The sequence below is a fragment of the Aspergillus stella-maris genome, assembly GCF_047715825.1.
Source record: "Aspergillus stella-maris strain CBS 113639 unplaced genomic scaffold BDV14scaffold_37, whole genome shotgun sequence".
Taxonomy (NCBI): domain Eukaryota; kingdom Fungi; phylum Ascomycota; class Eurotiomycetes; order Eurotiales; family Aspergillaceae; genus Aspergillus; species Aspergillus stella-maris.
The window spans coordinates 15,559-42,291 of record NW_027396831.1 but is presented as its reverse complement, the minus strand read 5'-3'; the positions used below and the strand labels follow the sequence as shown (position 1 = coordinate 42,291).

Sequence of the window (26,733 nt, the reverse complement as noted above, 5' to 3'; positions counted from 1 at the left end):
TATTCCAAATAATACGTTCCGACGCCCAGTGCCCATCCCGTCTGACTGTGATGACCCGCAGAGCCTCGAGTTCGTCTTGCGGTCCACGGACCATGGGGAGTCCGCGGACCGATGGCAGTTAGAATGCCAACAATGGCATTGTTATCGTAAGGTCCGAATCCTGGGGAATCAGGGCAAAGTATACGCCCGGGGCAAATCTGACGACACCTGCAGGCTTACCCACCGATGCGAGACTAGACCCGATTAGCGCGGGGGAATTACGCATGGCATCCATGCTTTTTGCTTTCGTTGCCCGGCGCGTGGGGCTAATTTTGCAACTTGGTCGTTAGCACGCGAGGTGTGCGCTGGCCAAGGCTTACTGCTGACAGTGAGCTCGGATCCTGACGGAAACGGTCGGCTCGAGACAACGTGGTCCATCTACCTGCATGATACGAGGTTGGATGCAGGTCAATCCTTTCCAAAATCTACAATTTGCAGCTGCCTTACGGAAAGCGCAGCAAGGCTGTAAGGCTATTGATGGGCAGGCAACAGGGCGGGCGATTCGATTAACCGAGGGTACTGCAAGGACATATGTACCCTAGCCTTGCTCGCGCAGCCTCATCTGATGCAGTCGCGTTGCCCGTGCGCTCAACAAAAGTCTGTGCTTATGGCTACGCAGTCGTCAGGGATATTTCAAGTACTCCTTCTTCAAGCGGTACGTCCAAGCGTATTATGAACTGGGGGCGGGTGGCCTAGTCTGGTCCTCCAGGTGACGTACGGCACCAAAGACCGGGGTATCCCGTCGAAGACCTTCTGGGGATTTTGGTCATGTCATCTGCTTATGGCGGACTCCATACTCTTTATATAGCGGAGCTTTTACCCTAGCACGATCGCATTTGACGAGTCAACTTCTGTCCGGCCCAGAGAGAGCTACTATATTAGTGCACGGAGCAACTACCATTCGCGATAACGTTGTCTGCCAAAATATATTTGAAACGTCCCGGTGGCTTGGGTGGCTTCGAGCCACTACCAACGGTCGCTGGGGGCGTCGTTAGCAGATGAAGTAGTGTCTAAGCTGCAGAATTTGTGCTGGCTAATCACTTCACAATATATATATTTATGTAGAGCCGAAAGAATATATGCAACCGCATAAAATAAAAGCAATGGTCCACCCTAATTACAGCGTAAAACAAACAAACAAGCCACCACTAATTTTGACAATCATTTGAAATTCAAATTCGGTGCGACACGTCAATCAAGAAGTCTCAGCAACCATCCTCGCCCGCAAATGGGGGCCAGTATAATCCGGCAGGAACGCATCCTTCCACTTGAGTTCCTTGGGGCTGGATCAGGATCGTTAGCTCGCCCGAAGAGTGATAAGTAAATAGCCAAGGAAAGATAAACATACCTAGCAGCATCAACCTCAATCTCGAACTTGCGATAGACGTGCCCGAATGTCAGGTACAGTTCTGCCCAGGCGAGGCTACAAGCAAACATATATTAGCACTGCCATATTATAACCGAGTAAAAAGGGTAAGTAAACAGGAAGGGCTTACTGAATCCCCAAACAACTCCTCGGCCCCCTTGAGAAACTCAGCAGCCACTTATCATTCGCCTTTGCGTCGTCGCCTAGCCAGCGCTCGGGAATGAATTCATTGGGTCGCTCGAAGATGCTTGGGTTGCTGTGTACGAAGTGGCCCGTATGGCCTACAACTGTCTATACAGATCAAACAAAGATGGTTAGTGTTGAGGAGAGTCCCCGGGGCAGAGGTAGATGAACGTACACCACCAGGAATCGGAACACCCGTAACCACAGCGCCTGACTCTGGCACAACGCGCGGGAGAGGAGATGCGACGCCGGGACTAATTCGTAGAGATTCCTTGATCACTGCCGTCTGCATTGACAAATTAGCATTTCCTACAGCACAGCCTTCGAGATTTGTATATGTCCCAACTCACCAAATAAGGCAACCTCTCAAGCTGCTCCCACCCCAAAGGCTCACTCAAAACCGGCCAAGCGTTCCTAAGTTCCTCCTTAAGCCTACTATAAACCGGCCTCTCACGAAGAATATAGAAGGAGCCATGCATAAGCGTCATTCCCGTCGTATCCGCTCCACCAAACATAAGCGCCTGACTTTCCTCATAGAGACTGCCTGAGCTTGGAGCGGTGCCGGCTTTGTACGCTTCTGGTTTGAGCAGCTCGTGGTAGATTGTTGTGTTGTGGGGGAGTTTTGAGAGGGCTGAGGGGTCGGTTGTTAGTTGTTTGATTTGGGCTTTTAGGAGCTATGCACGATATTAGCCATCTTTGATCTAGGATAGAAGAGGAGATGGGGATGGAAGTACAGTCTGCAAATCAACTAGTCCCGCTGTAGCTGGACTCAGAATCTTCGATAGTTTCGGGGGACAGTTGAAGATCATGTTCTTGTATAGACTTGAATGCTTGAATCGCACAAAGACCTTTTGCGATGCGTCCATTGCCAATATAATTGGTGCTTCATACTTTGGCGCGTGCACGGCGTCAACGGTTTTGGCAAAGCAGAGGTCTACCCCGTCGTTAGTTCTCGCAACAGTAAGAGAGAGGGAAAAGACATACAGGTAATAACATCCATACTCATACACCGGAAGGCATAATGCAGATCGATCGGTTGACCGGCATTATTCTCGAAGGTCTTGCATAGATCAGAGACCTAGCCATGAGCAAGTTAACAACTGTAAGGTAGACAAGCTTAAAGATTAAAATAGAATAAACGAGTTGAGCCTCGCGAACCGTGGAGATTAGAGTTTGTATCCATGTCCGGACCAAACTTGCGTAAACTCAAAGAGTCACACAAACAATCCACTCACTCCGCTCAACAAGAAAGTAAAGTAAAGAAAGACTTACAATCCCTTCAACAATCGAATGCGCTTCAAGCACCGCCTTTCTCGAGAACCGTCGGGCCAGAATATCCTTTCGCTCTTTTGCCTCGCGGTAGGTCAAGTATCCGAACGAGGATCGGTCCTCGCCCATTGAATGGTACAGGTTTCTCTCCTTGTCCCATCGGTTGGACGGGTTATAGATCTCTAGGTATGCGGCTGGAGAGTAGAAGTGGAGCTATTCCTCCGTTAGCATCTTTGCGACCGTCCATGGTTGAGTTCTGCGGTTGGGTTTGTGGTTCAGGGGTGGAGTGGGTGTAAGTGGTGCTGTCGTACCTCGTTCGGGCCGATCCGGACAATGTCGCCTTTTCCTGTCAGCCGTCTTCCTCCAGGTGTAGATGAATGGGAAAATACCATATTGTCTATGCAACGCAGCAAGATGATGCACAAACGACTTGCTCGGTATACAATCATAGTAAGCCCTGTACAGCGTCGTCAAGGCCGCAAGGCGCGGACCCGGAAACCGCGCCAGGGGATGCCAATAGAAGGCGCGAAGGACATGGAACAATGAAAGTGTAAGTCCCGCCACAGCCAACAGGGACAGAGAAGACGTCGACTCCATCTGAACTTTAACCTTAACAGCTTGCTTTCCAAGATCCGAACAAAGAACAAAGAGGGCGCCTAAGTAAGGGCCAGAGTTCAAGTTGGATACAGTTTGACCTTGGAAGCCAGATCGAAGACAGAGATATGGTATGCTGTTCCAGTCCCAGAAACCCGGGCCTGCTTATTTATCCCCCCAGATCACTGGGTCGTCTGGAACAATGGAACTGAACTAGCAGTGGAACACCACCGCGACCACTCCGCTTGGGGGCCCGGCAGAGTGGGCATTGGGATTGAGGAATTGGGTCCTGTACTTTGTGACGCGGGCCATGCCATGCCACTTCATTGACGGCGGGGAGGACTAGACTAGGAAGGGAGACGGTGACCCGTTTCGGGGCCGGCGGCAGCTCTAACGGTTTAGCTTGTCTGGTCAGTTGAGTCTAGACAATGTCATTGGGCAGTCATATTAAACCGAGGAAGAGCGACAAGATGACGGGCCAATGATTGTTGCATGCGACAGACGCAACATGAGTCGCGCATTGCGACGGTCCGCTTGTGCCGCTACGCTGCTCTCCTACTTCATTAATCATAGTCTGATCATAAAATCATTTAATTATTCTTCTGGCTCTACTTAGTGCGCGGAGACTACCTATCTGTCTCCCCACCTGCCGGTCGTCCCATGTCCACAGTCCTTCAATAATAATCTCGCCGCTGTTAAACTGTCCTGTCCTGCTCTGCCCTCCGTCCATCATTCGATTCCCATTATCCTCCCTCGCCATATGCCATTGCCATCCCTGTCTGTGTCGTTAGCGCATCACCGCAGCAATGGCAAACGATCCGAACCTTGAGGTCGACGAGCTCGTAAGTTGTCAATCTATCATGCATCACATTCAGGGGCCCAACGCGGAAATCGTCGGGTTGCACTGGGCTGGAGTTGACTCCGTACCTATGCCCAAGCCTGTCCACTGTTCACTGCATACCTGCCTACCTACCTACCTATTACCTATCCATTCTACGCGGTCTAGGCGCTGACGTATCCGTCTCGCACAGCACGACGACTCCGACTCGGTGTTTAGCGATGACTTCAACTCGTGCGTCTTCCACCATCTCTTACTTTCTTTGCTTTTGTTGTTTTTAATTTTTTTTTCTGTCTAACCTTCCTTGCCCTATCTATGGAAACTCTATCCATTTACCCAATCGAGAGAATGGTCATCGCAACCTACCATTGGCTAAGCTAACAATGCCATCCCACAACCAGAGAATTAACTTCGCTGCGAAGCAGCATAATGGACTACCGCTACGAAAACGGTCGGCGGTACCATGCATATCGCGCAGGGTCGTACTGGTATGCTACTGCATCTTACCCGGGTGAAATGCATCGTGCCACATGACACTTCACCACTGACACCTAGCCTGCCAGGGGCCCGAATGATGAAAAGGCGCAGGATAATCTGGATATTACGTATGTTTGCTCCCCCTCATTTCCCCTCTTCCCCGCCTCTTCGCCTCGCCAAGTGGTGGATTGCCGAACTAACAGGTGAACCTGGCAGACACCATGTCTACACGCTTATAATGGGCGATAGGCTTTATCTCGCGCCAATATCGGATGATCCGCAGGTGAGTGGGGCCAGTTCCGATTACTCCGACTACTACCTATACCTACCCCGGGTAATGGAATACTAACTATCGCAGAAAGTCCTCGATGTAGGTACAGGAACGGGGATATGGGCGATGTACGTGGCCGCTCCTAACCTACCTACCTACCTACCCGTTCAATCCCCGCTCGATACATACCTTGCTACTTAACGCCTGAAATAAGGCTGACCAGAGCAGGGAATTCGCAGACCTACACCCCTCCTCCCTTGTAATCGGCACTGACCTCTCCCCCATCCAACCAAACTGGGTCCCGCCAAACGTGCAGTTTGAAGTCGACGACTGTACGGACGAGTGGCTTTTCGGGGAAAATGTATTCGATTTTATACACGTGCGCGCGCTGTACGGGAGTGTAGGGGACTGGGATGCGTTTTATGAGCAGGCTTTATAGTATGTCGCACATCTGGGAGATCTGGATAGGGAATGGAGAGAAGGAAGACTAATAGGGGTGATGAAGCGCACTCAAACCAGGCGCATGGTTCCAGCAAGCCGAACAATCAGTCGTACCGAAATCCGACGACGGCACGACGACCGGCACAGTGTTTGAAGAATGGGGCAATGTATCGCTACAAGCAGGCGACGCGTTTGGGAAATCGCTAGTTATCCTCGACGAGGCGAAAGAGCGGATGATCAAGGCTGGGTTCGTGGATGTTGTTGAGCGAAGGTTTAAACTGCCGATTGGGGAATGGCCGAGTGATCCGCGGCTGAAGAGGCAGGGACAGTTTAATCGGTTGGTTTGGTTGGAGGGAATTGAGGGGTGGTCGATGTATTTGTTGACTACGGTGTTGAAGGTATGTTGTCGCTCGCCACTGTGAGGCAGTGCAAACATAACGAGAGTGATAGTGGTCGCGAGCAGAGGTCGAGTTGTATCTTGCGCGTATGCGCAAAGGACTTCGTAATCCGAAGATCCATGCTTATCAAGAATGGTGCGGTTCTTTCACATCCGGATCCCTATTCTGCTGGTGACGCTGATTATTTGCAGCACTGTCGTATACGGGCGGAAACCTGAAGGGGGGAAAATGCGAGCGACCTCATGACAAGAGCTGTGCCGTAGTGGCGACGTGTTGAGTCGCACACAATGACTGGGATTCCGTTCATGGAATCAGAGGAGGCGGACGGGAAAATCTTCAGCTATACCCACTGTCCGGCGTAAAGCTGGGGTGTCGATTATTTATATTGGTGGCTTCGACAAGGCTGACTTTGAGGCTAAGCCACAACTATATTTAGAAAGCTGCCCGCAAAGCTCGTGCACTGTATAAGATGCATATCTTGTATTAATGACTGACGTGGCTGTGCTTGATTGGTCAGGTTATACATGTCGACGCACAGTGAGGCTGCGCAAGGCATCATTGGCCACATGCCGCGACCTTGATGCATGTCTAAATCCGAAGGAAACAGTAAATAAAGTTGTCTTCTGAGGGCAGCAGTTGATAGAGCTCGCTGGTCGAATATCAAACCAGTCGTCCCTGGATTGTCAACATCCAAGGAGTCGTATCTAGCGAGTAGCCCGAGGCAGGATACCGTAGCTTACCTCCACATTCTATAAGGTCTCCCGAGAGGCGAGAGTAACATAGGCTGGCAGGACAGGGCATTCAATATATGTTCAGCTCTGACTCACTGTTTACGCCCCAACTCCCGCCATACCATGATGACCTTGCTGCATAGCAATCATCGTCGAGTTGATAATCATCCCGTAGTTGTGAGTAAGAGTGATCGCGATGGTGCGAAAACTGTACTAAGCTGACGGACCTGCACGTGCCGTAACTCGGGGCTCCCACAAGGTTTTCAAGGCAAGATAAATCCGTTGGAGCCTCATGAAGAGCCGCGTGGCCACCAGGGCAAGTCCAGGTGGCAGGGCAATGGGAACGTCCGGGGGCTCTTTTTTACAGCCGGCGCAATGGACCCTGATGCGAGGGTTAGGGCGTTCCCAAGCCTGTGGAGTCCGGCGGGTTGACGGAGCGCCCATCAGTATATTCGATGCTGTAAAAAGCTCTCAGCAGATGTCAAGCACGGCCTGACGGAATTCGAATAGACTATGCTAGGCATACTTCCCTGATGCCCTGATTATGGGGGTGGGTAAGTCCTCACAAGTCAAGGCTGGAGTCTCACAAGGACAGGGCATCTCCCTGCTGCATGCCGAAAACATACCACAGCACTGTGTTGCCCTTTGAATCGCCTATGGATTTGACCTCGTGAGCGCATAATCAGTACTGGGCCAGCGCACAATTTCCGCAAGCCGACACAGCCTGCAAAAAAAAAAAAAAAAACGAACTAATTCCTAGACGTGCCGTTTAAGCCCAAGATTTCTCGCAAAATGGAATCGTGCAGTCAAATCCTAAAGTTTGTCCAGTCATTGACAAAGAAGCCTCGGGCATAAAATTGATACTCGAAGCGCGAGCCATGCCACGAAAATGCGCAAGGGAGTAGCACAATGAATCCCAAAAGTCATTTTGATGGAATTGCAGAGCCTGGCACAATTGGAAAGCATGTTAACCTGGTCCATGTGGAGTCCAGCGCATCGAGGGGAGTTGCCTTGAGAATCGAGCGTATTCCCTTTGTTGATGATGCTCAGCCTGGTATATTGATTTGGCCAAGGGCTGCAGGCTCAGTTTGCTGCCGTTTTCTCACCAAGGCGTGCCTATCTCGCGCCCGTAGAAAGATAAACGTGGCTCGCACATGTACGAGCCCGGTTATTACCATTGACAGTCATAGAATTAGTCAATGTCCATGGACTAGGGTGTCTAACTAAACAAAGGAGTCGAGGAGATGGGGAGATGCCGTGGCAATAACAGATGCGTGGGGTTCCCGTTGGCTGCACGATACTTCCAAGAACAGACGTCGATTGCAACTGATTCATTTTGTGATTACCTCTAATGAGGCATGCTAGAGTGATGATCTTTAGGCCAATCGGGTGTGTTGGTAATGAGGCTGTGCTGTCCATGATACGTAGCCTTGGCGATTTTAACCCTGTTTGCCCTGCTAATGGAGCACATGCGGCAGGGTCAGGGAGCCTTTGCGGCACACTATACTTGGAACTAGGTTCGAAACATAATGTTCGTGCATCATCTGCCAACAAAGGCCTGTCGAAGGAGGGTGTGCTGTTGACGGGTTGATCGCAGAAGGGCGTGGGAAGAGGAAAGCGCAGGGGGTTTTGAAACCGTGAGGAAGGTACAACCACGATGTTACCGACGTTCCAAGGCAAGTGCTCATCTAGACGGAAGTGAATGGGGACGATCCTCCACGCCCGATGGGCTTTCTATCTTCGGTGTCGGATGTCATGGTGGGGGACAAACATCGTGAATGTCCAGAGGCTCTCAGCTCGTAGCCTGGGCTGACCTATGGGAGCCTGCTACACAGCGAACTATTTTTGCTTTGACCCGGACCCAGCTAGCTATATAACCATGGCGTTTTCCACCGAGGAAACTCTTATTTACCCAGAAAATCACATACGTTCTACTGTTGAGGTTCTGTCTTTACAAGGCCATCAGCCCCGAGTCTTCTACCATACGTTTAGAAACAATGCCTGGAGCATACGTTGACCATGTTGAGAGTGCGTCGCTACCATTTAATCCTGAACCTGAGATTATGCAGGACATGCCAATGTTCAGTATGAACTTTGTTCCACGATATCTCTACCGTCTTGTTGCCCCTCAGTCTGCCGGAACAACTACTGCTGCAACTATTGTCCCTCCTCTCATAGAAGGGAGGTCGGAGGACATTTTCCACTATGAGCCACGCAAAGCAGCCTCTCAGCTGTTGAACCATTTACTCTGGCAACGCGGCCATGCAAGCTTGTGTAATCTCATGAGCTGGACCAGCTCACTCTTATTCGCACTGCAGTACGCCCTCTACCGCCACCGCCGAGACGGAGATGACCTACGCCACATCCAGTTGATAGTCCTAGATACCACTCTATTCCCAGCTGGCACATTTATCCAAGATATGGAAATCATGCGCGCATTCCAGGCATCCGACTATCATCTGCAGAAGTTCGTCGAGTTTCGCGAGAGCGAGTACTACTTTGGTGAATACCTTACACAGGGCAGACTTGCAATCCAGGACCGATGCGTATGTACATCTGTGCAGAATATGATCAACCTTGGCCTGTTTGACCTCCAGCCAGCCCTCGGAGATGAGCACCAGTGGCAGTGGTGGCCAAAGCGGGTACTCGATTTCCGCAAGCAATTCGTCGCCTCCGAACGGGCGGCTACCAAACCAGAGCATGTGGAAAAAGCTGTGTCTATTGCGAGGCAATGCTTTGGCGGCCAATGGACTGTTCCTGTTACTATTATGTTGCTTGCGTTGCAGCCACGTAAGAAGAATGACGCTGTCATTGCACAAGGCCTAAAGGCCTCTTTTACAGGTAAGCTCAGCAACAATTCATAGTAACACTCACATCTAAGCAAGTTTACCTACAGCGGCGGATATCAAAAGCGCCGGACTCAGCCGCATGAAGATCGATTCTAGGCGTCTTCCTGAGGTGGCACAGTTCAAGGAGCTGGTTCAGTTTACCCAGCGTACCTTTACACCTTCAGAATATGAGTCTCTTGCCGACTCCTTGCAGGGCCTCAACGTTGGCTGATGCTCCACTTGCAATATATGTTTGAAGGAGGCAACCTGTCAGCAGTATAACATTACACTTTTCGGGACACCTTTCGGGACAGGATCCTGAATGAAATTGACATGATTGAATTACTGGGATGGAAATGGGATACCTCAAAGTACTAGCACAAGGTCGCATACACGCATACACGATAGGTGGCCTTCGTTAATGGTACGTCTGAGGCACGGCCGCATAATATTTTCGGAAAGCTTTGGTTACGAATTTTTGCCTTTTTGTCCTTGGATGCGAATTTCTTTCGGTTATTTGTTTTTGTCAAAAATAGTGCGCAATACCATGTGTCCTCCAACTATGTGCTAGTATGGATAGAACTTACACAACGACCACGGTGAAGCGAAGCTGCCTCACTCCGCTGACAAGGCCTACATCCCCAGCTAGATGCAGCAAACAGCAGATCCCCTTCCCCTTCATCCTTCAAGCCACAATTCTGGTGTCGCAAAGATCGGCGGAGCCCTCTCGACAGTCCCTGTCATCTCCTTTCTGAGGTTCCCGCATAATGAGGCGAAACGAGGAAACGAAAATAGCAACCTGAAACACATGACTATGGCAACAGGACCACATTCATTGTTTTCCACTCTCACTCCCTACAGTCACAGAATGATGAATACACCGTTCCCGCAAATTAGCGACACTGCCCCTCGATTGTGGTCGTGTTAGGCACCGACCTAGCTGGCACTGCCATAGCCCAACCACGTGAGACCCGACCCGAGAACTCGTCACCTTTCTTACGAGAGATATATTTTTACATCTGGAACAGGCATTATCATTGACTTCATTTTCTATCCACCGAGTGCCGAACTTTCAGCTTCCCTCTATTTCATTTCTAGCGGTCAGTCGTGTGGCGCTGCAGGGCACGGCTTTACCGCTGGTGGCGATGGCACATCGGGGTGGCCGACGGTAAGGGGCGAGCTGATGAGAAATCTACACCTTCGAGACCTTTCGGTAATTTCGGTGATTATGAATTGATTTGACCGTTTTGTGGGGTGTTGAGGGTCCGTGCAGTTGCTCTTCACCTCCATGCACCCTGGCAGGACACGACATTACCCGGACACATTTCCGCGGGTCGGCCGATAACCCTAAGTATATTCAATGCTGGGAACTTCTCGCTTCAACCCCATGCTGCAGATTGAACCAAGATGCTGAAAATGGTCTTTACTTCACAGGATACACGAGCCCTTCTATGGCCACGAACTGGTGGTTCGGATGCCCCTTCTCGGAACCTTCCTACCACGCTCGCCCTATCAGAATGACTTCAGGTCACGCTGCATACCCGTCGCTGCTATGATAAATACTCTTTTGGTGGGTCGGTGCAGATAGCCGAGTCGTTTGAGGGATGTTGGACCAGTCCAGACTTAAGCACGGGCATTCTGTCCGGAAATCCCTATACGCATACTCAGCGGCTATCTTTGAAACCAAGCTCTTGGACTCATGATTTCCTCTGCCGCTTTGCGATTGAATCCCGGCTTCGACTTAGTTGCATATACTGGTCTCCGTAATGGGAATGTCTCTCATGCGCGCCGTGTTGATAGCTCCTGCCTAGCTATAGCTTTGCTGTCAGACCAAGCTCGAAATATTCATTGCTAGCTGGGCTGTACCACGGAGCTATCACCGTGTTCGTGTTCAGTTCTTTGAAAGGACAATGCCGAGTTACAACCTTTCTCCTATCCACTTCAATGACTTTATCAGACATGCTCTATAAATTTCGGTACGTTCTTACTCCTACTTTTCCTACGGTGGATTTCATGGAGGATATTGCCGGCCTACGCCCTTTGATTCTCGATGTTAGTCTCGTACAACGCATTATGATAACCATGAAGAACACAATGGAGTTTGAATCTCAATACACACAATGGCTTGTCGGCCAAAGTTCTTTGAGCAAACATCATCCTTCAACGAATCTGCGACAAAGACAAAGGTCACAAATCCCATTGACTGCTCTGGTATGATGAGCAATGTCCATGAAAGACCTCGAACAAAAAGCACCCCAATGGCCAACGAGGAGGTATATATACGCTCAACAACCATGTTCATCCCTGCTTTCACCCAAAGGCTATCAAGATGTTAGCCACAGCCCAACCGTGCCTTTCGCACTTCAAAGCCATGCCCGAGCACAAAGTCATGGGCAAAGCCCGGCCCCGAGCCCGCCCCTACAGACAAATGTCCTACACCCTCTCACTCCCCTCCTCATCTACCTCAACAGCGTCCACCTCAACGTCACCCCCTCCACGACCCCAATCCCTAAAAGACACATACACAATCTATGTCGCGTACCGCTCCGTCTCAAAATCTCTCGATGCGCGCTGGGCAGTCATACTCCAGAACCCCATCAAGTACCCGGGTGAAGGAGACTGCACATGGTACCACTGCATCGGCACCGAATGGGCCGAGACAGACAAATACAGGCATCAAACAGCCGAGTGTATGCCCCTAAACCATACCTTTTGGAACCGGAAGTGGCGTGTCGGTGAAATGACGGAGTCTCAGGTGAGGAACTTTGAGAGAGCGTTTAGGATGACGTATCCGCAGCCGAATGAGTTCTTTCTGTCAAGGTTTCTGAGACATCTTGTTGAGCAGGGGGTTTTAAGGGATGAGGTTGTAGTGCACTTTGAGAGGGCGATTGGGCCTTGTCCGGTGCTTTGGAAGGTTGATCCTAAGTTCAAGGAGGCGCCGCCTAGTCCCGAGGGGGAGTTGTTGTTTGCGATGGAGCTTTGATTCTTGGTGGTCGCGGGAATATTCTTTCTACATGCATTTTGACTGGCTAGGCAGTGCAGGATTGCGGCTTTAGACCGGTGTCCGAGCAAGGAACCGGGTCTCTCCCTGACCCCTGTAGATCTTTTGTCTGATTCCCTTCACTATCTAATGAACATTGATACGAAACATTTGTAATACTTATCATAGTAATAATCAAACAATTTATGTCCGGGATAGCCTGCCTTTCGTAACCTCTATTCCATATATCAAAAGCCCATTGTGAGCATCTATACTGGAGGAAGTAAACCTCCCACTGTGCGGTTTCTACTTCTACAACTGTCTAACAAACAGCGAAGCGGCCGGCCGACCGTTAGCGCAAAATAAATTGTGATTTAGCTACGGCGCCATCGGCAGCTCTTACTAGCCGTAGGGTTACAGTCTGCACAGTCGTCGATGCGGTTGGGTTCAGCAACGGATCGTGGCCCCAAGATCATGGAACTTGGTTGTTCCAGGCAAACCTTTCCTTACTCCCTGGGACGTATTCCGGGTTGATAGAGCTAGTATTAAGAGCTGTTGGAACTTGAAAACCTTTCCATCCTGCAGCGGCGCAATTCCCTGAACATTGTTATTTATGTGTGCCCATGTATCATGACTACTGGTAGATGATAACTGCACGTTTAACTTCAGGGGCTGTTGGACGGGGTCTGTAGAGAAGAGCATATTCCGGTCTGTAGAGATATCGCCGTTAAGTTGTTCTAGGGGGTTGCTGCCGTGATCCAGGGGGTAACAAGCGTCATAGCTGGGAACATATATTGCTTGTAATCAAACACACATTTCATTTGCAAACACCCCCCAAAGCACGCTATCCATATGGACATTTGTACAAAATCATTGAACGAAGGACGAACGACATTTTCAAAACTAAGATTCCCCAATCCACTAGCCCTAACTCTCCTCGCCACCCTACCTAATACCCATCCCCCTTCCCCTGCCCAACACCAGGACCCCGACCAAGTCTCGCCCTCGAACTCTTCATGTTCGCCTTACTCGCATCAACAATACTCCCAACCCACTTCTTCTCACCGGCCTCCTCCCTTTTCTCGCCCCCCACCGGGAAAATAGCAGTCGCCAAGCCCGTCGGCTTATAATTAATATAAACATTCTCCCAGCTCCCAGCCTTTATCTCATAGAGCTCATGCATGATACTTAGGTCAGGATGCTGCTTGACTGTCTTATTCCACCAGTCCCAGCCTGCGCGGTGGGCGGGGCTCTGTACGAACTTATCGAGACCGGCCTTGGTGCGGAAGTAGTAGACTGTCATTACGGCGCTGGCGGCGTTGAGGGTGTTGTCGTTGTTTGAGATGTAGGATGTTGATGTTAGGACTAGACTGCGTTGGTGGGACTTTCTTATTGGATTCTTTGGGGGAGAAATGGGAGGGAAGGGGGACGTACAGCCGTATTCCTCCCTGTTTGTTTCCAGGTCTTGTGTCATGCCATCTTGGTACGAGCCTAGTTCGGCGAAGCCAGAGTATAGAATGCCGAGTGGGCTGTCGAAGATTTTTTTTGTTAGCATTTAATAATAATTTTATAATCCAAGTATCTCAGGAGACATACTGGTTTGACTTTGCTCCGAGAAGCACCACAACGATATTATCGCTGCTCGGCTTATCGCCAAAGTCGCCATTTTCATCTGGTAACTGCGCCGAGACTTTCTTGATTATGACGTCCGCCATCGCGGGGTTTGTCTTGAACCCGTAGATCTGGAGGAGGACGTCGAGACAACGATATGCGAGGACTGCGATAGCCGGTAGGAATGTTAGGGCTGTCGGGAAGAGCCATGTTAAGAAGCCCTGCAGTGATGCAGCGAGGAGGAACAATGATGATGGCTGGAAGTTGTTTATGAGGAGCTGTGGCGTGAGGCCCGGTTAGCTAAATTCTTCTCGCATGATATATGACTATGTGAACGTACAGCTCTTCTTGAAATCTTCTTATCAAGCTGAGACTGCGGCAAGCTCGTTATGGGTCCGAAAAGAGGTTGAAGAGGTGGCATGTTTATGTTTTGTTAGGTCGTTAGGTAGGTGGACTCTGGGATTTCAGTGGAGGTAGACGAGAGCCGAAGGCTGTTTTTGCGTTTTGTCTGTGGGATGTCTTCAAATTCGTGGGGCTGGTGTAGCATCTTTATACCTTCGCCATACCCACTACTTGGGCAGGAACAGATGATCTTCAGCTCCCGCTCCATGGAAACGGAACGATCGGAACTCGGGTCTAGGGTTTAACAACAGGTGAGTCAAGCATAGTATTCCTCCGCGGACCGCATTTAACGGCTTGTCTGTGATTAGCCGGCAAGCCTATTCATCCGCCACGGACAAGACAAGCCATGTTGCCCGAAGTAGCCAATAGGAATTGTTGGATTATGAGTGCTTCACATCAACAGCGAATGGCAATGCTTGAGTCATCGAGTGGTGGGGGTGAGAGGGCCGATGCCGTGTCCGTGTCCGTGTCCGAGTCCGAGGCGGAGATGGCGTTGTGGAGATTGGAAGCTTAATGTGCGGGAGTATTGGCATCTTTGAGGCCTACCGAACATGAAATAAGATTAAATAATGATGTATGACCTGTTCAGCCGCCAGCCAACCTGGTGGCCTGATCCAGTCTGCGGAGCTGAACATTCATGGCCCTTACCGCATGCACCTGGGCTGGTTCACCTTTGTCCCCGATGGACGAGTGGTATTTATGAAGATGTATGGCCTTGTTCTAATGCTGATGGACGGGTTGCTGTTACTAAGAGGTCTCCATTCCTCAGCTCTCTGAGCAAAAGCCCATATATCTCGTCGACTCAGACCACATCCAATATCTAGAATACCAACGAACGCCTTACCATGGTCTAGACTACTTAACATGCACTCCATCTTCCGTTCAACGTCAAGATAACTTGTTTACCTTTTGCACTAAGACCTCGACAGGCAGCGCCCTCGACATAAAAGTCTTGCCCAAGCAATATCGTCATGCACACCGATAAAGCTTAGTTAAAGAAGGGATCATTTAAGAGACTAACGCGTTAATAAGTAATCCCGAATCGTAATACATGTAGGGCATCAAGCTGGCTTGCGTAATGGGTAATATAGGTATCAGCGATAGCAAAATATATACTTCGGCTGTATGCGTTCTGGCTTTATAAACAAACTATTCATCTCGGATACTCACTGCCCTTTAAACCACCTCCTCACCCCTTCAAAAACCGACCCTTGCCCCTCCCCCTTCCCCCTCCCCTCAGGCTGATACACAACAATCCGATCAAGATCCGCCCCCTTGTAATCAAACCCATTCCACAACCCGCCAATCGTAATAGTATTCTCCCCCTTCTGCAGCGGAAGAAGAAGAGGTGTGGATAGAATAATCCCCTTATGTGTATCCTTCTGGTATAGAGTGTGCACGTTTTCGGTATCACCGTTTACAATGACACTGCTTATCCGCCGCAGTTGCCATGTGCCGTTTATTCGGTCTGGTTGGCCTTGTGGTTGGTCGCCAAAGCCCATGTCGTCGATGTCTGGGGTGTATTTTGTTAGTGGGTTGTTGAATATTGTGGGGGGTGTTTGGTTATTGGGGTTTACTTTGGTGGTAGAAGGAGACCCATTGCTCGATGCCTTGGCCTTCTACGGTGAAGGTGATTGTGCTGTCGTTGCCGTAGATTCCCGTTGCGATTCTGTTTCCGCTTGCGAAGGTCTACCGTATGTAAGTGATTCCTTTTTGACTGACTGTGTCAGGAGGAAAGAACATACAGCTTCCTGCAAATTGGCGTCACCAGCAAGCGAGGCGTGTTTGGAGATGTATGCTCGTCCCTTAATGGGCTTCCACTCTCCCGTTTTTCTAGCTTTCGCGTCAATCGTTGGGTCCTCCAGCTCAAAATGACAAACTCACACGTTGAGGTCGTAAATATCATGCCACAAGACCTTCAGGCTTCCTTCCTCATCGTCAATCTCGATTGGGAGCCAGACGTTGCGGCTTTCCCAGAGGGTATTCAGGTCCCACTAATTCAAGATATTATCAGTCTTTGTACTTCACAACCTCAAGGATTCAAGACTTGGACCTGGTCAGCCATGTAAAGGTACGTAGTCTTCTGACTCCCCTCAATCCGCCACGAAAAGCCAGACTGCGTGCTGAATGTCCGCTTATGCGCAGGCGAAACGAAAAACGGTTGAGACCACGGGCCCTCTAGGGAATCTGCTCGCATCGCAACGACATCTATGGAGCACCATTAGCCTTATCATTATATATAGGTCATGCGAACGAACTATTCGGCCGATACCCCGTCTTATGGCTCAAAAGCGCATAATAGCTCTTCCCGGTCTGTAAGATTGTCGGCGCCTCAAGGTCGTATTTCGGGAACCGATACGTGACCTCTTCTACGGCCGTGAGATTATCGTTGAATTTGCTCACGTAGACGTCGCGCCCTTCGACACTGTCGCCGTTTGAGTAGAGAGCGTATGAGTTCCCTGTTTTGTAATCTGTAAACGCGCCGAAGTCTTGAGACCAGTTTCCTAGTGGCGAGGTCGCGGATATGAAAGTGTATGGGCCTGCAATTGTATCTGATGTTGCGAGGCCTTGCAGGAGCCAGGAGTAGCTGTTGTCGTCGGCGTGCCACCACATCTGTATTCCCAGTGTTGAGAGTAAGTGGTCGGTAGCCTTGAGTAGGTAGGCATTAACTAGGACTTGAATTTACATGGTACTGCCCCGTTTCCTCACTATAAATAACCTTTGAGCGCTGGATCCGGTTATGATTTGATATATACTTGTGGCCCTCTATTGGCTCTATCATAATGTTAACCATACCACTCCACACAATAATCCAAGTTCAAAACCAATGTACTCACCCAATGCCAACCCATGGGACTTCCAATTCGCAAGGTCATCCGAGCTATATACCGATATACCGCCCCCCTCAACCTGCCCCTCAACTTTGTACTCACCGAACCAGAAAAATTGGCCAGAGTCGCGGTCCACGTAGAGGCCTCCTGCGTGCGCATTAAAGAGATTACCCTCTGTATCGACCCAGCGGGCGCCGGGAATGATCCATTTTGCGGAGACCTGGGTGGAGGCAGCGAGGGTGAGGAACGTTATAGCTGATTTGAGCGAGAGCATGGTGGTACAAGGTCGAGGGTGTATATCTGTAGGGACCCCAGATCTAAGATGAACCAGGTTGTTTGGAAACTATGGTACGTACCCAGCCGGGGTCTTATAACTTTTTTCCTTCGTTTATCTGAACATGCGCTCTAGACATTGACGTCGCGCAATCACGCCTACTGCTCGGTGGAGTATGGCCCGGTGAGAAGCCCCAAACCTCTCAATGATATGATATCGGGACAGGAGTCGGCGAACTCAAGCAGCCAAGTAATCAAATTCAGTAACCGACAGTATAATCTGCCATGTTGTGACAAGCTTCAGTAGCCGATACATGATTATACCCGACAGCCAAGGGCATTCGGGTGACCGTACCCCGAATATTGCGAGAAGCTCACCTACCCCAGAAGCTTGGCGAGTTGATCAAGGTCCGTGATCAAGGTCCGGGGTAATGGATGTCAAGATATTGTACAATATCCAAGATATCTTACTGGTTGATGCAGGATTCCGGCCATAGACCGATTAGCTAAGCGGGGTGGTTAACAAATGAGTTCAAATCTTGGATGCTGGGGTATTTTCCGCGAATCATAAAAGTCCCTGATATAGCGCTTTACCCAGTGTCTATTAACTCTGTGATATCTCTGTAGACAGGAACCTAAAACGCTGTCCTGTCGCGGAGCCCTCGCATCATACTTAGGGAGGAGTTGAAAATCTATATCAGGGAACACACGGACGTCGTTAGGGCTCTAGAGATATACACCCAGCTGTGAAGACAAGATGCTATTCCTCTACCCTCTGTGGTTTCTCACAATCTGTCTCCCAGCCCTCGCCCTGCTGGAGGAGGCGATAGTCACGTTCGAGGCAACACCTGGAACAATTGAACTCGGCAGCGCGCCAATCCTGCGCGACCCAAGTGACCCCGTCGGTGTAATGATTGCCACAGACAGTTTATCCTCAGACCTGGAAGAGGTAACGGGTGTAAAGCCTACCGTTATCGAGTTGACTCAGACGAATGATGGCCGTTATGCAGACAATTCGACTTACGACTTCGTTATAATTGCGGCTACCGTGGACTCGCCACTGGTAGCTGAACTTGAACGCAGTGGAAAGGTGAATAATGAAGATATTCGCGGCAAATGGGAGACATTCCGCACAACGCTCGTTGCCAACCCGTTTCCTGGGATTGAACATGCTTTGGTCATTGTCGGGAGTGATAAGCGCGGGACCATGTATGGGGTCTATACACTCTCTGAGCAGGCTGGAAAATCCCGTGAGTCACTTCTCTTATTAATTCCCTGGATTATCTGTCCCCCAGATGCTAACAAGTATAAGACTTCATTTCTGGGCCGACGTCCCACCAACAAAACACGAGCATGTCTATATCCTCAACAAAACCACAACTGAAGGGGAACCAAGCGTGAAATACAGAGGCATGTTCATCAACGACGAAGCACCTGCGCTAACAAGCTGGTGGGCGAATCACGGAGATGGAGCCGACTACGCCTTTAACGCTGAATTTTACAGGCACGTGTTTGACCTACTCATCAGACTGAAAGCGAACTTCCTATGGCCAGCTATGTGGGGATCTACAATTCCGGCCCCTGGCCGAATATTCTTCATGGATGATCCGCGCAGCCAGCAGTTAGCCGATGATTATGGGATTGTGATCTCGACGAGCCATGCTGAGCCCATGCAGCGCGCCGGGAACGAGCAGAAGATTTACCTTGATGGGGAGTCGTGGAACTGGGATAGCAATAAGGGGGGTGTAATTAAATTCATGGAGGAGGGTGTTCAGCGCGCTGCACGGAACGAGACGTACTTTACCATTGGCATGCGCGGTGAGAATGATAGTCCTATCAAGGCGGATGATCCGATTGAGACGCTGAAAGAGATCTTTGATGTACAGCGGGGATTACTGGAAAAGTATCACGGAAATCAGACGACGTTGCAGGCGTGGACGGTTTATAAGGAGGTTATGACTTATTATGCTGCTGGTTTGGTGCCGCCTGATGATGTGACGTTGATTTTCACGGATGATAATTGGGAGAATGTTCAGCGGCTTCCTACAGAGGAGGAGCGGAGGAGAGCTGGGGGGATCGGCGTGAGTTTCCACTCTCTACGGAGCTTCTGCCCAGCTAATAGATGGGATAGCTCTTTTACCACTTTGACTACGTCGGCCGACCAAAGAGCTGGAAATGGCAAAACACTAACAATCTAGTGAGTTGCAGTCAATTCCGAGACCCTCAAGCAATATCGGCTAAAACCTATTCCGACAGCCAAAAATCTACAAGGAGCTCTCGCAAGCTCATGAGCGTGGAGCCGACAGGATATGGGTCATCAATGTCGGCGATATAAAGCCCGTGGAGATACCCCTCTCACTCGCCATGGACCTAGCTTGGAATGTTTCTCGTCTCGATTTCGATAATATCCTTTTCTATCTCGAGGCACTCGCTACAAGAGACTTTGGACAGGAACATGCAGAGCCAATCGCAAGTGCCCTACTGGAGTACAGCCGGCTAGTAGGTCTTCGAAAATTCGAATTGATAGAGCCGACGACATATTCAATCCTCAACTTTCGCGAGGCTGAGCGTATTCTTAATGACTGGAGACAGCTTGCAGAAGCAGTGCAAGAGATACAAGATGCGTTACCCTCCGAACGCCGCGACGCCTCATACCACTTCCTTACATACCCAGCATTAGCCGGATACAACTACTTCCAAACAATCCTAGGCCAAGGCAGAAACCGCCAATACAGCTTTGAAAGCCGCAATTCCGCGAACACTGTGGCGAATCAAGTTCTAGAATACTTCGAAGACGACTACGATCTAACAAAAGAATACGATGCACTCGGAGACGGGAAATGGGAAGGTATAATGTCGATGCCAAAATTCGATATGGGCATTGCAGACTGGCGGCCTTCGTCGCGCGATGTCCTTGCGAATCTGTCATATGTCCAGCTCAGGCAGGACTTTGATTATGCGTTTGGGAATTTGGGGGTTTATGTTGAGCAGTCGCTTAGTGCGTATCGTCAGGGTCGGATCTGTGCGTCGATAAACCCTTCTCTCCCTACTGATGAGGGGTTCTCTGCTGGTCTCCCGGCCATGGATCCTCATGGCGAGGCGACGAGATTGGTTGAGCTATTTCATCGTGGTGATCATCGCAAGGAAGTTCATTGGAGAATTGAGGTTCCTTATCCGTGGGTTCATATTACCAAGAAAACTGGCATTCTCTCGAAAAACCACCCAGAAGAACGCCTTGAAGTCTCTATCGACTGGAATGCTGTGCCTGTGGATTACAAAGACACTGTGTCCTTACGTGTTGAGTGGGACCCCTCCCCTCCATACTTCGATTTCATTCACATCCCCATTCGCAATATCCGCGTCCCGGACGGATTCATCGGGTTCCCAGAATCAGCGGGTTTCATCTCAATCGAAGGCCCCCACTACCAACGTTCACCAGCTGCTGAAGAAGACGACGAAATATCATTCAAGCAAATAGAGAATCTTGGTTCAAGATCCCGCTCAGGCTCAATTGCTCTTCGCCCCTATACGGCATCCAGAGAATTCCCGGATGCGGCAAAATCCGCCTGGGTCGAGTACGAAATTTATCTGTTCAATTCGACAGACCGGTTTAACGCAACGGTATACATCAACAGTGCGATCGATACAGATCCAGATCTGCCTATGGAATTCTCGCTGACCGTCGATGACCAAAGTGCGAATTTCACGCGAGTCCTGGGAGACCCGGATGAGGCGGGCGATACACCTCCTGGGTGGGCTGACGAGGTGGCAGATAATGTTTGGAAGCGAGATGTGCCGTTGAAGGAACTTGATGCGGGAGTGCATACGCTGCAGTGGAAGGTTAATTCACCGGAGGTGTACCTGGAGAAGATTGTGCTTTCGTTGGATGGGCAGCTGGATAGTTATCTTGGGCCTCCGGAGGTTATTATCACTGGGGATGTCGACAAGGATTAAATATGCGGGTAGATATTATCAAGGATTGATACATTTGAACGAGTGCGCTACATGCAAAGAGTAGTAGATATATAGCGCCTGTCCTATCTATCTTGAGAAAATCCGATTCCTTACGCAAGGTTGAAGTACTGAGTCAAAGTCCGACAGTAGGGCCGAGACACACTCGCTCTTAGCAATCGTGGAAGAACCCAGTCCATTCAATAGAGATTCTATGAATATGTTCATGTTGCCATTATAAAAGAGGTACATTTTACAAGGCAAAACAAAGACCCAAAGGCTTATACATGGGACTCGTAGAAAATAAACAAAAGGCCAATAACAGGCACCTACGCTGCTGTTACTTCCTTTGTGACGCACATCGAGACCCATCGTTCTTTCCGAAAAATTGTCCTCCATCTCATCGGTAAAACGGCAGGTGCGATCAACACCTTGCTCCTTCATGACTCGGAGTAGTAGATACATCTGATAGAGGCTCCCTAAGCGAAATACCTATTTAGGGATGGAAGAACGGTTATTCGGTTGGTAGGTTCTGCCGGTCGGGCATGCTGAATTGCTAGTCATTGTGATCAATCCCAACCCTAAGTTGAGGCTCCTGAAGACAATCTCTGGTGCGTCCACCCACTTGGTCGCCAAACGTACAATATCGCTGAATAGGTCCATTTGCACTACCATTGAGGACGGTCAGAGGAATGTCAAAACACCTGCCGGACCTTAGGTTACAGATGCTGGTTGCCCGATCTGCTATGTTTTCGCTCAATACCCGCCGGGTATCCGGGTTTCCATGGCCCCTGTCGCGAACCATGTAAATAGAGTCAGCTTACGAGGTCGATAGCCTTTTCGGAACTGGTTCCGTTCTGTATTTACCTGTATGATGTCTATTTATTCACCGTGGAACGATCTAGCAGACAGCTTCTCAGCAATTAGTCTGCATCGACACCACCAAACCTACCACCCAAGAGAAGTCGTCGAGTCACTCGGAAGAAGCAAAAGCTCCCAACGAAAATGTCAAACATCAAGATCCCAGCCTCTGACATTAAGGTTGTCAAGTCAGGCGATACCTACCAAGTGGTAGGGTATGTTAGTTTTCAATTTCATAAGGATTGCCTCTAACTATATGGTGCCCTACCAGCCGCCCCCGCGAAACCTTCGAAATCACCAAAATCTACCACCCACCCAACATCCCCGGCAAACAGATCATCGTCGGCCGCATTTTCATGGATCCAAACTCCGCTTCGCCTCCTCACACGCACGGTGGGGCTGCTATCGTCGCCGTCGTGACGGAGGGTACAGTGCTGAACCAGATGAACGACGACGATCCGATCCTTACGAAGCAGGGTGAGTGCTTTTATGAGGGGCCTGGGTGTCATCATGTGCGAAGCGAGAATAATACGGGCGAGAAGGCGGCGTTTACGGCTGTTTTAGTTGTTGACGATGAGGTTGTTAAGGATGGCTATCAGAATATTTTTGTGTTGGATGCTGAGAGGGGCTTTGATTGAGACCTCTACATACACTTGGAAGCTAGATAATACTTTCATGGATTGGTATTGTCTTCCAACCTAGATACGAATATGAAGATCATTCTGCAGAGCACTGAATGTTTTGTTCTGTCCATGCTATTGACCGGTTTATTCTCTACTCACCGCGCCATGCATTCGGCGGGCGCTATTATCGTCGATATCATTTGTTTGACCACTTCGAAAATCATTGTTTGCTATGGCGATTGTAATAATGAGCACCATATTCCATCCGCGCGATACAGTTAGAACAAGAGATAAAATGTAACAGGTATACAAGAAATTTATTCGCATTATCGCAAGGGTCTCATCGAGTAGAAAGCTCAACTACAACCTTCCCCTTAGCATGCCCAGTTCCAACTTTCTCGAACGCCTCCTCAAACTTCTCCAGCGGGTAGACACTATCAACAAACCCGCGACACTTGCCCTCCTCCACGAGCTTCGTAATAGCCGCCAGATGCTCTCCATTCGGTTCCATTATGAAGAAGATATCCTTGACATCTTTCACCTCGCATTCGTCGGGACGTGCAGTATTCGGTGACTGGAAAATACTCAGCATAAGCCCTCCATCTTTAACAGCCCACCATGCATCAGCTAGCGACTTCTTTCCAACGCAATCAATAACAACATCAACTCTCTCTTCTAGACCTTCCGCCCAGGTCTTCATATCTGTGGCCCGGTAATCAAGAACCTCCTCGCACCCTAAACCTTTAACAAACCCAACGTTATCACCCCCACAGGTCCCAATTACCTTCGCACCCACAAGTTTCGCAAGCTGTACAACCCAAGCACCAACACCACCACTAGCCCCAGTAACGAGGACTTTCTTCTTCTTCCAATTTCCACTGTCTATACCTCCAATCTCACAATGAACGAAAAGAGCTTGCCAAGCCGTCAATGATGATAACGGGATCGCGGCCCTCTCAGCCCAGGATAATCCCTTAGGACACAGGGCGAGTTCGTCCGTTGTGGCGAGGGTGTATTCGCTCCCCGCGCCATTCCGGAGATAATTCGCGCGCGTATACACTTCACTTTCCGGTTGAAACGGTGAATCATCCGGTGCCGAAACGACAGTCCCCGCGAAATCAGGGCACGGTATGAATGTCCTGGTCTGGGAGGGTGGGAAGTGCGGTGGCCAGAGGAGTTCCCCATTACATGGGGAGATGGCTTGCACTTTTATTAGGTGCTCAGTGGTGTTTGGTTCGGGTGTTGGAGTTGGCACGGTTGTTAGGATTAGGTCTGTTGAGTGGGGGTCTGGTTGGACTATGGCGCGCATTGTTGGTGGGATAGTGGATGTCATTTTAGTGGGGGGGGATTGGTCTCGTAAAGATATGGATTGCCTTATTCCGGGACTGCCTTCGGCGCTATATAATGAACCACTTGGTGATGTTCATTGCCGGATAGGTTTGCTATAGCCTGAGGCTAGGTAGGCTATAGACGGGCGTGGATAGGCTATTGACCAGCCAACGAGAAGGCCAACTAAAACGCCACGCGCTAACCAGATTAAGGTTGATTCGGCTATCCTGCCCTGGACAACTTTTGACTCACTTCGTAAGGCCAGATTGTCAACACCGACTTTGATATGTCTTACGGGACAATCTGGAAGCTTCAAGAGTCAAACAATGGAACCTGTCAGTAAGTGGTGCTGGGTACAGCTTCAGCAAATCTGTCCTCTTGCTCGAAGATGCCAGATAGACCACCTCACACAGACCTCACATTACTCAACAGAACGCAAACGCTTCACTCAAATATGGCAAACGACCTCTACATTTATATCTCAGCAAGCAAATATGTCCAGGGTCGCCTTACTCCGACGAAATAGGCGCAGTCCCCGATGCAAGCGGAGGAACGGTGCGACGACTTTCGGCTTTGCATCACTCTGTCTCCTCGTCTTCTTACTCTTCGCTTCATGGGCTCAAGCAAATACATGCGCTGACCTGCCTTGCGAAGCAGATCAAAGATGTAATACCCACATCCTTCATTCTCTTTAAATGAATGAGTTCCTCAGACGGATACTGATCAAGGCTCCAGTTGTCGGGATCCATCTCGGTTCGTCAGAATCGCGCATCGGTGTCGTGCGGGGTCCAGGTGGGCCGGTTGATATCCTTACGGCTAAATCCAGGAATGGTCATATCCCATCTTATGTTGTAGCTACCGAGACAGGCCTTATCGCGGGCGAGGCAGCGCGGGGGCATGGAGGATTGAATCTGTTCAGGGCGTTGCTGGATACGAAGTACCTCTCTCCGCCAAACATAGCACCCTACCCTATCCAAAAAGCCATTCTGAATTTTTTTTTTTTTCTAGAGCGTATCTAGCTGATGACAGCGCCAACAATCCAAGAATACCTTTGCCAGAGTATATCCACAGCTACACAATCCAAGACGGCGAACAAACCCTGCAAGTCGACTACAACGAAACATGCCACTCCCTCACACCCGAAGAAATATTCACCCCTCTACTGTCTCAACTCCACGATATCGCAATCTCACATAACGGGCCCGGAACGTTCGGTGCTGTAATTGCATCCCCATTCCCTTACGACGAAACAACAACCGCTCAACTTGAGCGTGCGGGTGAGAGCATTGATATGCCTATAGTCCGGCACGCCCAGGAAACAAGCATGACCCTCCGCGCATTAGGTGTAGATGACCTCTCGCATGAAAGCGAGCGATACGTTCTACTCTACAATCTCGATCCGGACTTCCAAACCCTCACGATTAAAATCATCGAAATAGATAACGGCATGATTGATACGTTATCAACGTACCGAGCACGCATTAAACGGAACAACGTCGAGGGATTTCATATCGAAAAACTCCTCGATGAGAGCTTTGACTGGGAACAGTCGTCTGTATGGAAGGGGGACGTTCTGACAACTATTGAATCACGATTGCAAGATATTACCATGGACTCCATCCTAGCCGCTGTTAAAATGGCTGATCTGACGCTGGAAAACATAACAGACCTAATCTTCATGCCACCTACAATCCAATTCAAAAGTATCCAGCGGTACTGGATCCCCTGGTTCCAATCCAAGTTTAACGAAAACATCAATGTCGCAAACAGCGCCTCCCTCAAACTCGCGCCCGTTCATGCCGCGGCATTGCTTGCTTACAGCCTTCAAGACGATGAAATAGCAGGTTGGGTACCTTGTTCATGTGACCATTATCGTCCTCCCATCGGCATAGGGACGGTCGATGGGGTTGTTGAGGTTCTGAAAGGGTGTTATCGTCTCCCCGCTTACGCAAGGCAGACCTTCCGCGCGAGATCGAGCTGTGCCGGTTCGAGAGAGGGTGGGGATAGGACGATGGTTCAGGTTTTTTTGAGAGATATTCCCAGTTTGGATTATTATCATAGGCTGGAATTGGGGGAGGAGTATGTCCATGATGTCTTAGCTCAGGATGTCCTTCTTGGGCAATTCGATATCGCCACGCCCTGTGAAGATACAACGAATCCGCTATTACTCGATATATCTATCCTGATGAGTCGGGACTCCTCTCTCAAAGTAGAAGTGGTGAATAATCACACTGGCAAGGCAGAAATCTTGACATTTCCAACTCTGGACTTCCGCTGTGGTTCCGATAATCGGTATTCAGATGGTGGGCGGTTTAATTATACGCATACTCCGCAGCCTGGGTTGAGCTTGGAGAGGGAATATGAGATGGATCTGAAGAGGTTCATGGGTCCTTCGGGGTGGGAAAGGGAGGTTGAAGCTTTTGATAAGGATGCATTG

At 49.7% G+C, this 26,733-nt stretch overlaps 10 protein-coding genes across 10 annotated transcripts; 6 read left to right on the top strand and 4 right to left on the bottom strand.

Annotated features, from left to right (window-relative positions):
• Nucleotides 1-1,107: 1,107 nt before the first annotated feature.
• Nucleotides 1,108-3,631, bottom strand: BDV14DRAFT_175692 (cytochrome P450). Its single transcript, XM_073769114.1, has 10 exons — nt 3,247-3,631; nt 3,169-3,197; nt 2,861-3,070; nt 2,573-2,666; nt 2,323-2,522; nt 1,939-2,262; nt 1,764-1,874; nt 1,536-1,696; nt 1,388-1,462; nt 1,108-1,322 (listed from the first exon to the last, which is right to left on the bottom strand). The coding sequence occupies exons 1-10, from the start codon at nt 3,452-3,454 to the stop codon at nt 1,235-1,237; spliced, it is 1,500 nt and encodes a 499-aa protein (XP_073626829.1). The 5' UTR covers nt 3,455-3,631; the 3' UTR covers nt 1,108-1,234.
• A 425-nt stretch (nt 3,632-4,056) lies between these two features.
• BDV14DRAFT_175685 (class I SAM-dependent methyltransferase) lies at nt 4,057-6,497 on the top strand. The gene is made up of 10 exons (XM_073769113.1): nt 4,057-4,293; nt 4,483-4,523; nt 4,691-4,777; nt 4,853-4,894; nt 4,983-5,049; nt 5,125-5,165; nt 5,266-5,475; nt 5,543-5,876; nt 5,929-6,011; nt 6,068-6,497. Exons 1-10 carry the CDS (start codon nt 4,258-4,260, stop codon nt 6,120-6,122), a joined length of 996 nt encoding a protein of 331 aa, XP_073626828.1. The 5' UTR covers nt 4,057-4,257; the 3' UTR covers nt 6,123-6,497.
• Nucleotides 6,498-8,604: 2,107 nt separating this feature from the next.
• Nucleotides 8,605-9,667, top strand: BDV14DRAFT_190590 (uncharacterized protein; the record flags this gene model as incomplete). The annotated part of the gene is made up of 2 exons (XM_073771358.1): nt 8,605-9,448; nt 9,504-9,667. The coding sequence occupies 2 exons, from the start codon at nt 8,605-8,607 to the stop codon at nt 9,665-9,667; spliced, it is 1,008 nt and encodes a 335-aa protein (XP_073626827.1).
• A 1,888-nt stretch (nt 9,668-11,555) lies between these two features.
• BDV14DRAFT_201350 (uncharacterized protein) lies at nt 11,556-12,418 on the top strand (the record flags this gene model as incomplete). The annotated part of the gene is made up of 2 exons (XM_073773741.1): nt 11,556-11,708; nt 11,756-12,418. The coding sequence occupies 2 exons, from the start codon at nt 11,556-11,558 to the stop codon at nt 12,416-12,418; spliced, it is 816 nt and encodes a 271-aa protein (XP_073626826.1).
• Nucleotides 12,419-13,122: 704 nt separating this feature from the next.
• On the bottom strand, nt 13,123-14,567 carry fmaE (monooxygenase fmaE). The gene is made up of 4 exons (XM_073769112.1): nt 14,367-14,567; nt 14,012-14,304; nt 13,850-13,944; nt 13,123-13,780 (listed from the first exon to the last, which is right to left on the bottom strand). Exons 1-4 carry the CDS (start codon nt 14,445-14,447, stop codon nt 13,365-13,367), a joined length of 885 nt encoding a protein of 294 aa, XP_073626825.1. The 5' UTR covers nt 14,448-14,567; the 3' UTR covers nt 13,123-13,364.
• Nucleotides 14,568-15,416: 849 nt separating this feature from the next.
• BDV14DRAFT_209603 (glycosyl hydrolase) lies at nt 15,417-17,533 on the bottom strand (the record flags this gene model as incomplete). Its single annotated transcript, XM_073775686.1, has 9 exons — nt 15,417-15,444; nt 15,677-15,941; nt 16,006-16,117; nt 16,174-16,261; nt 16,313-16,422; nt 16,482-16,636; nt 16,687-17,041; nt 17,115-17,203; nt 17,266-17,533. 9 exons carry the CDS (start codon nt 17,531-17,533, stop codon nt 15,417-15,419), a joined length of 1,470 nt encoding a protein of 489 aa, XP_073626824.1.
• Nucleotides 17,534-18,289: 756 nt separating this feature from the next.
• On the top strand, nt 18,290-21,486 carry BDV14DRAFT_209602 (uncharacterized protein; the record flags this gene model as incomplete). Its single annotated transcript, XM_073775685.1, has 4 exons — nt 18,290-18,786; nt 18,845-19,613; nt 19,664-19,729; nt 19,789-21,486. The coding sequence occupies 4 exons, from the start codon at nt 18,290-18,292 to the stop codon at nt 21,484-21,486; spliced, it is 3,030 nt and encodes a 1,009-aa protein (XP_073626823.1).
• An 873-nt stretch (nt 21,487-22,359) lies between these two features.
• On the top strand, nt 22,360-23,054 carry BDV14DRAFT_80898 (cupin domain-containing protein). Its single transcript, XM_073777577.1, has 2 exons — nt 22,360-22,559; nt 22,616-23,054. The coding sequence occupies exons 1-2, from the start codon at nt 22,489-22,491 to the stop codon at nt 22,980-22,982; spliced, it is 438 nt and encodes a 145-aa protein (XP_073626822.1). The 5' UTR covers nt 22,360-22,488; the 3' UTR covers nt 22,983-23,054.
• A 234-nt stretch (nt 23,055-23,288) lies between these two features.
• BDV14DRAFT_175664 (NADP-dependent oxidoreductase) lies at nt 23,289-24,365 on the bottom strand. The gene has a single exon (XM_073769111.1). The coding sequence runs from the start codon at nt 24,298-24,300 to the stop codon at nt 23,308-23,310; it is 993 nt and encodes a 330-aa protein (XP_073626821.1). The 5' UTR covers nt 24,301-24,365; the 3' UTR covers nt 23,289-23,307.
• Nucleotides 24,366-24,580: 215 nt separating this feature from the next.
• BDV14DRAFT_80886 (uncharacterized protein) lies at nt 24,581-26,098 on the top strand. The gene is made up of 4 exons (XM_073777576.1): nt 24,581-24,962; nt 25,032-25,233; nt 25,305-25,892; nt 25,964-26,098. The coding sequence occupies exons 1-4, from the start codon at nt 24,623-24,625 to the stop codon at nt 26,040-26,042; spliced, it is 1,209 nt and encodes a 402-aa protein (XP_073626820.1). The 5' UTR covers nt 24,581-24,622; the 3' UTR covers nt 26,043-26,098.
• The last annotated feature ends 635 nt before the right edge of the window (nt 26,099-26,733 follow it).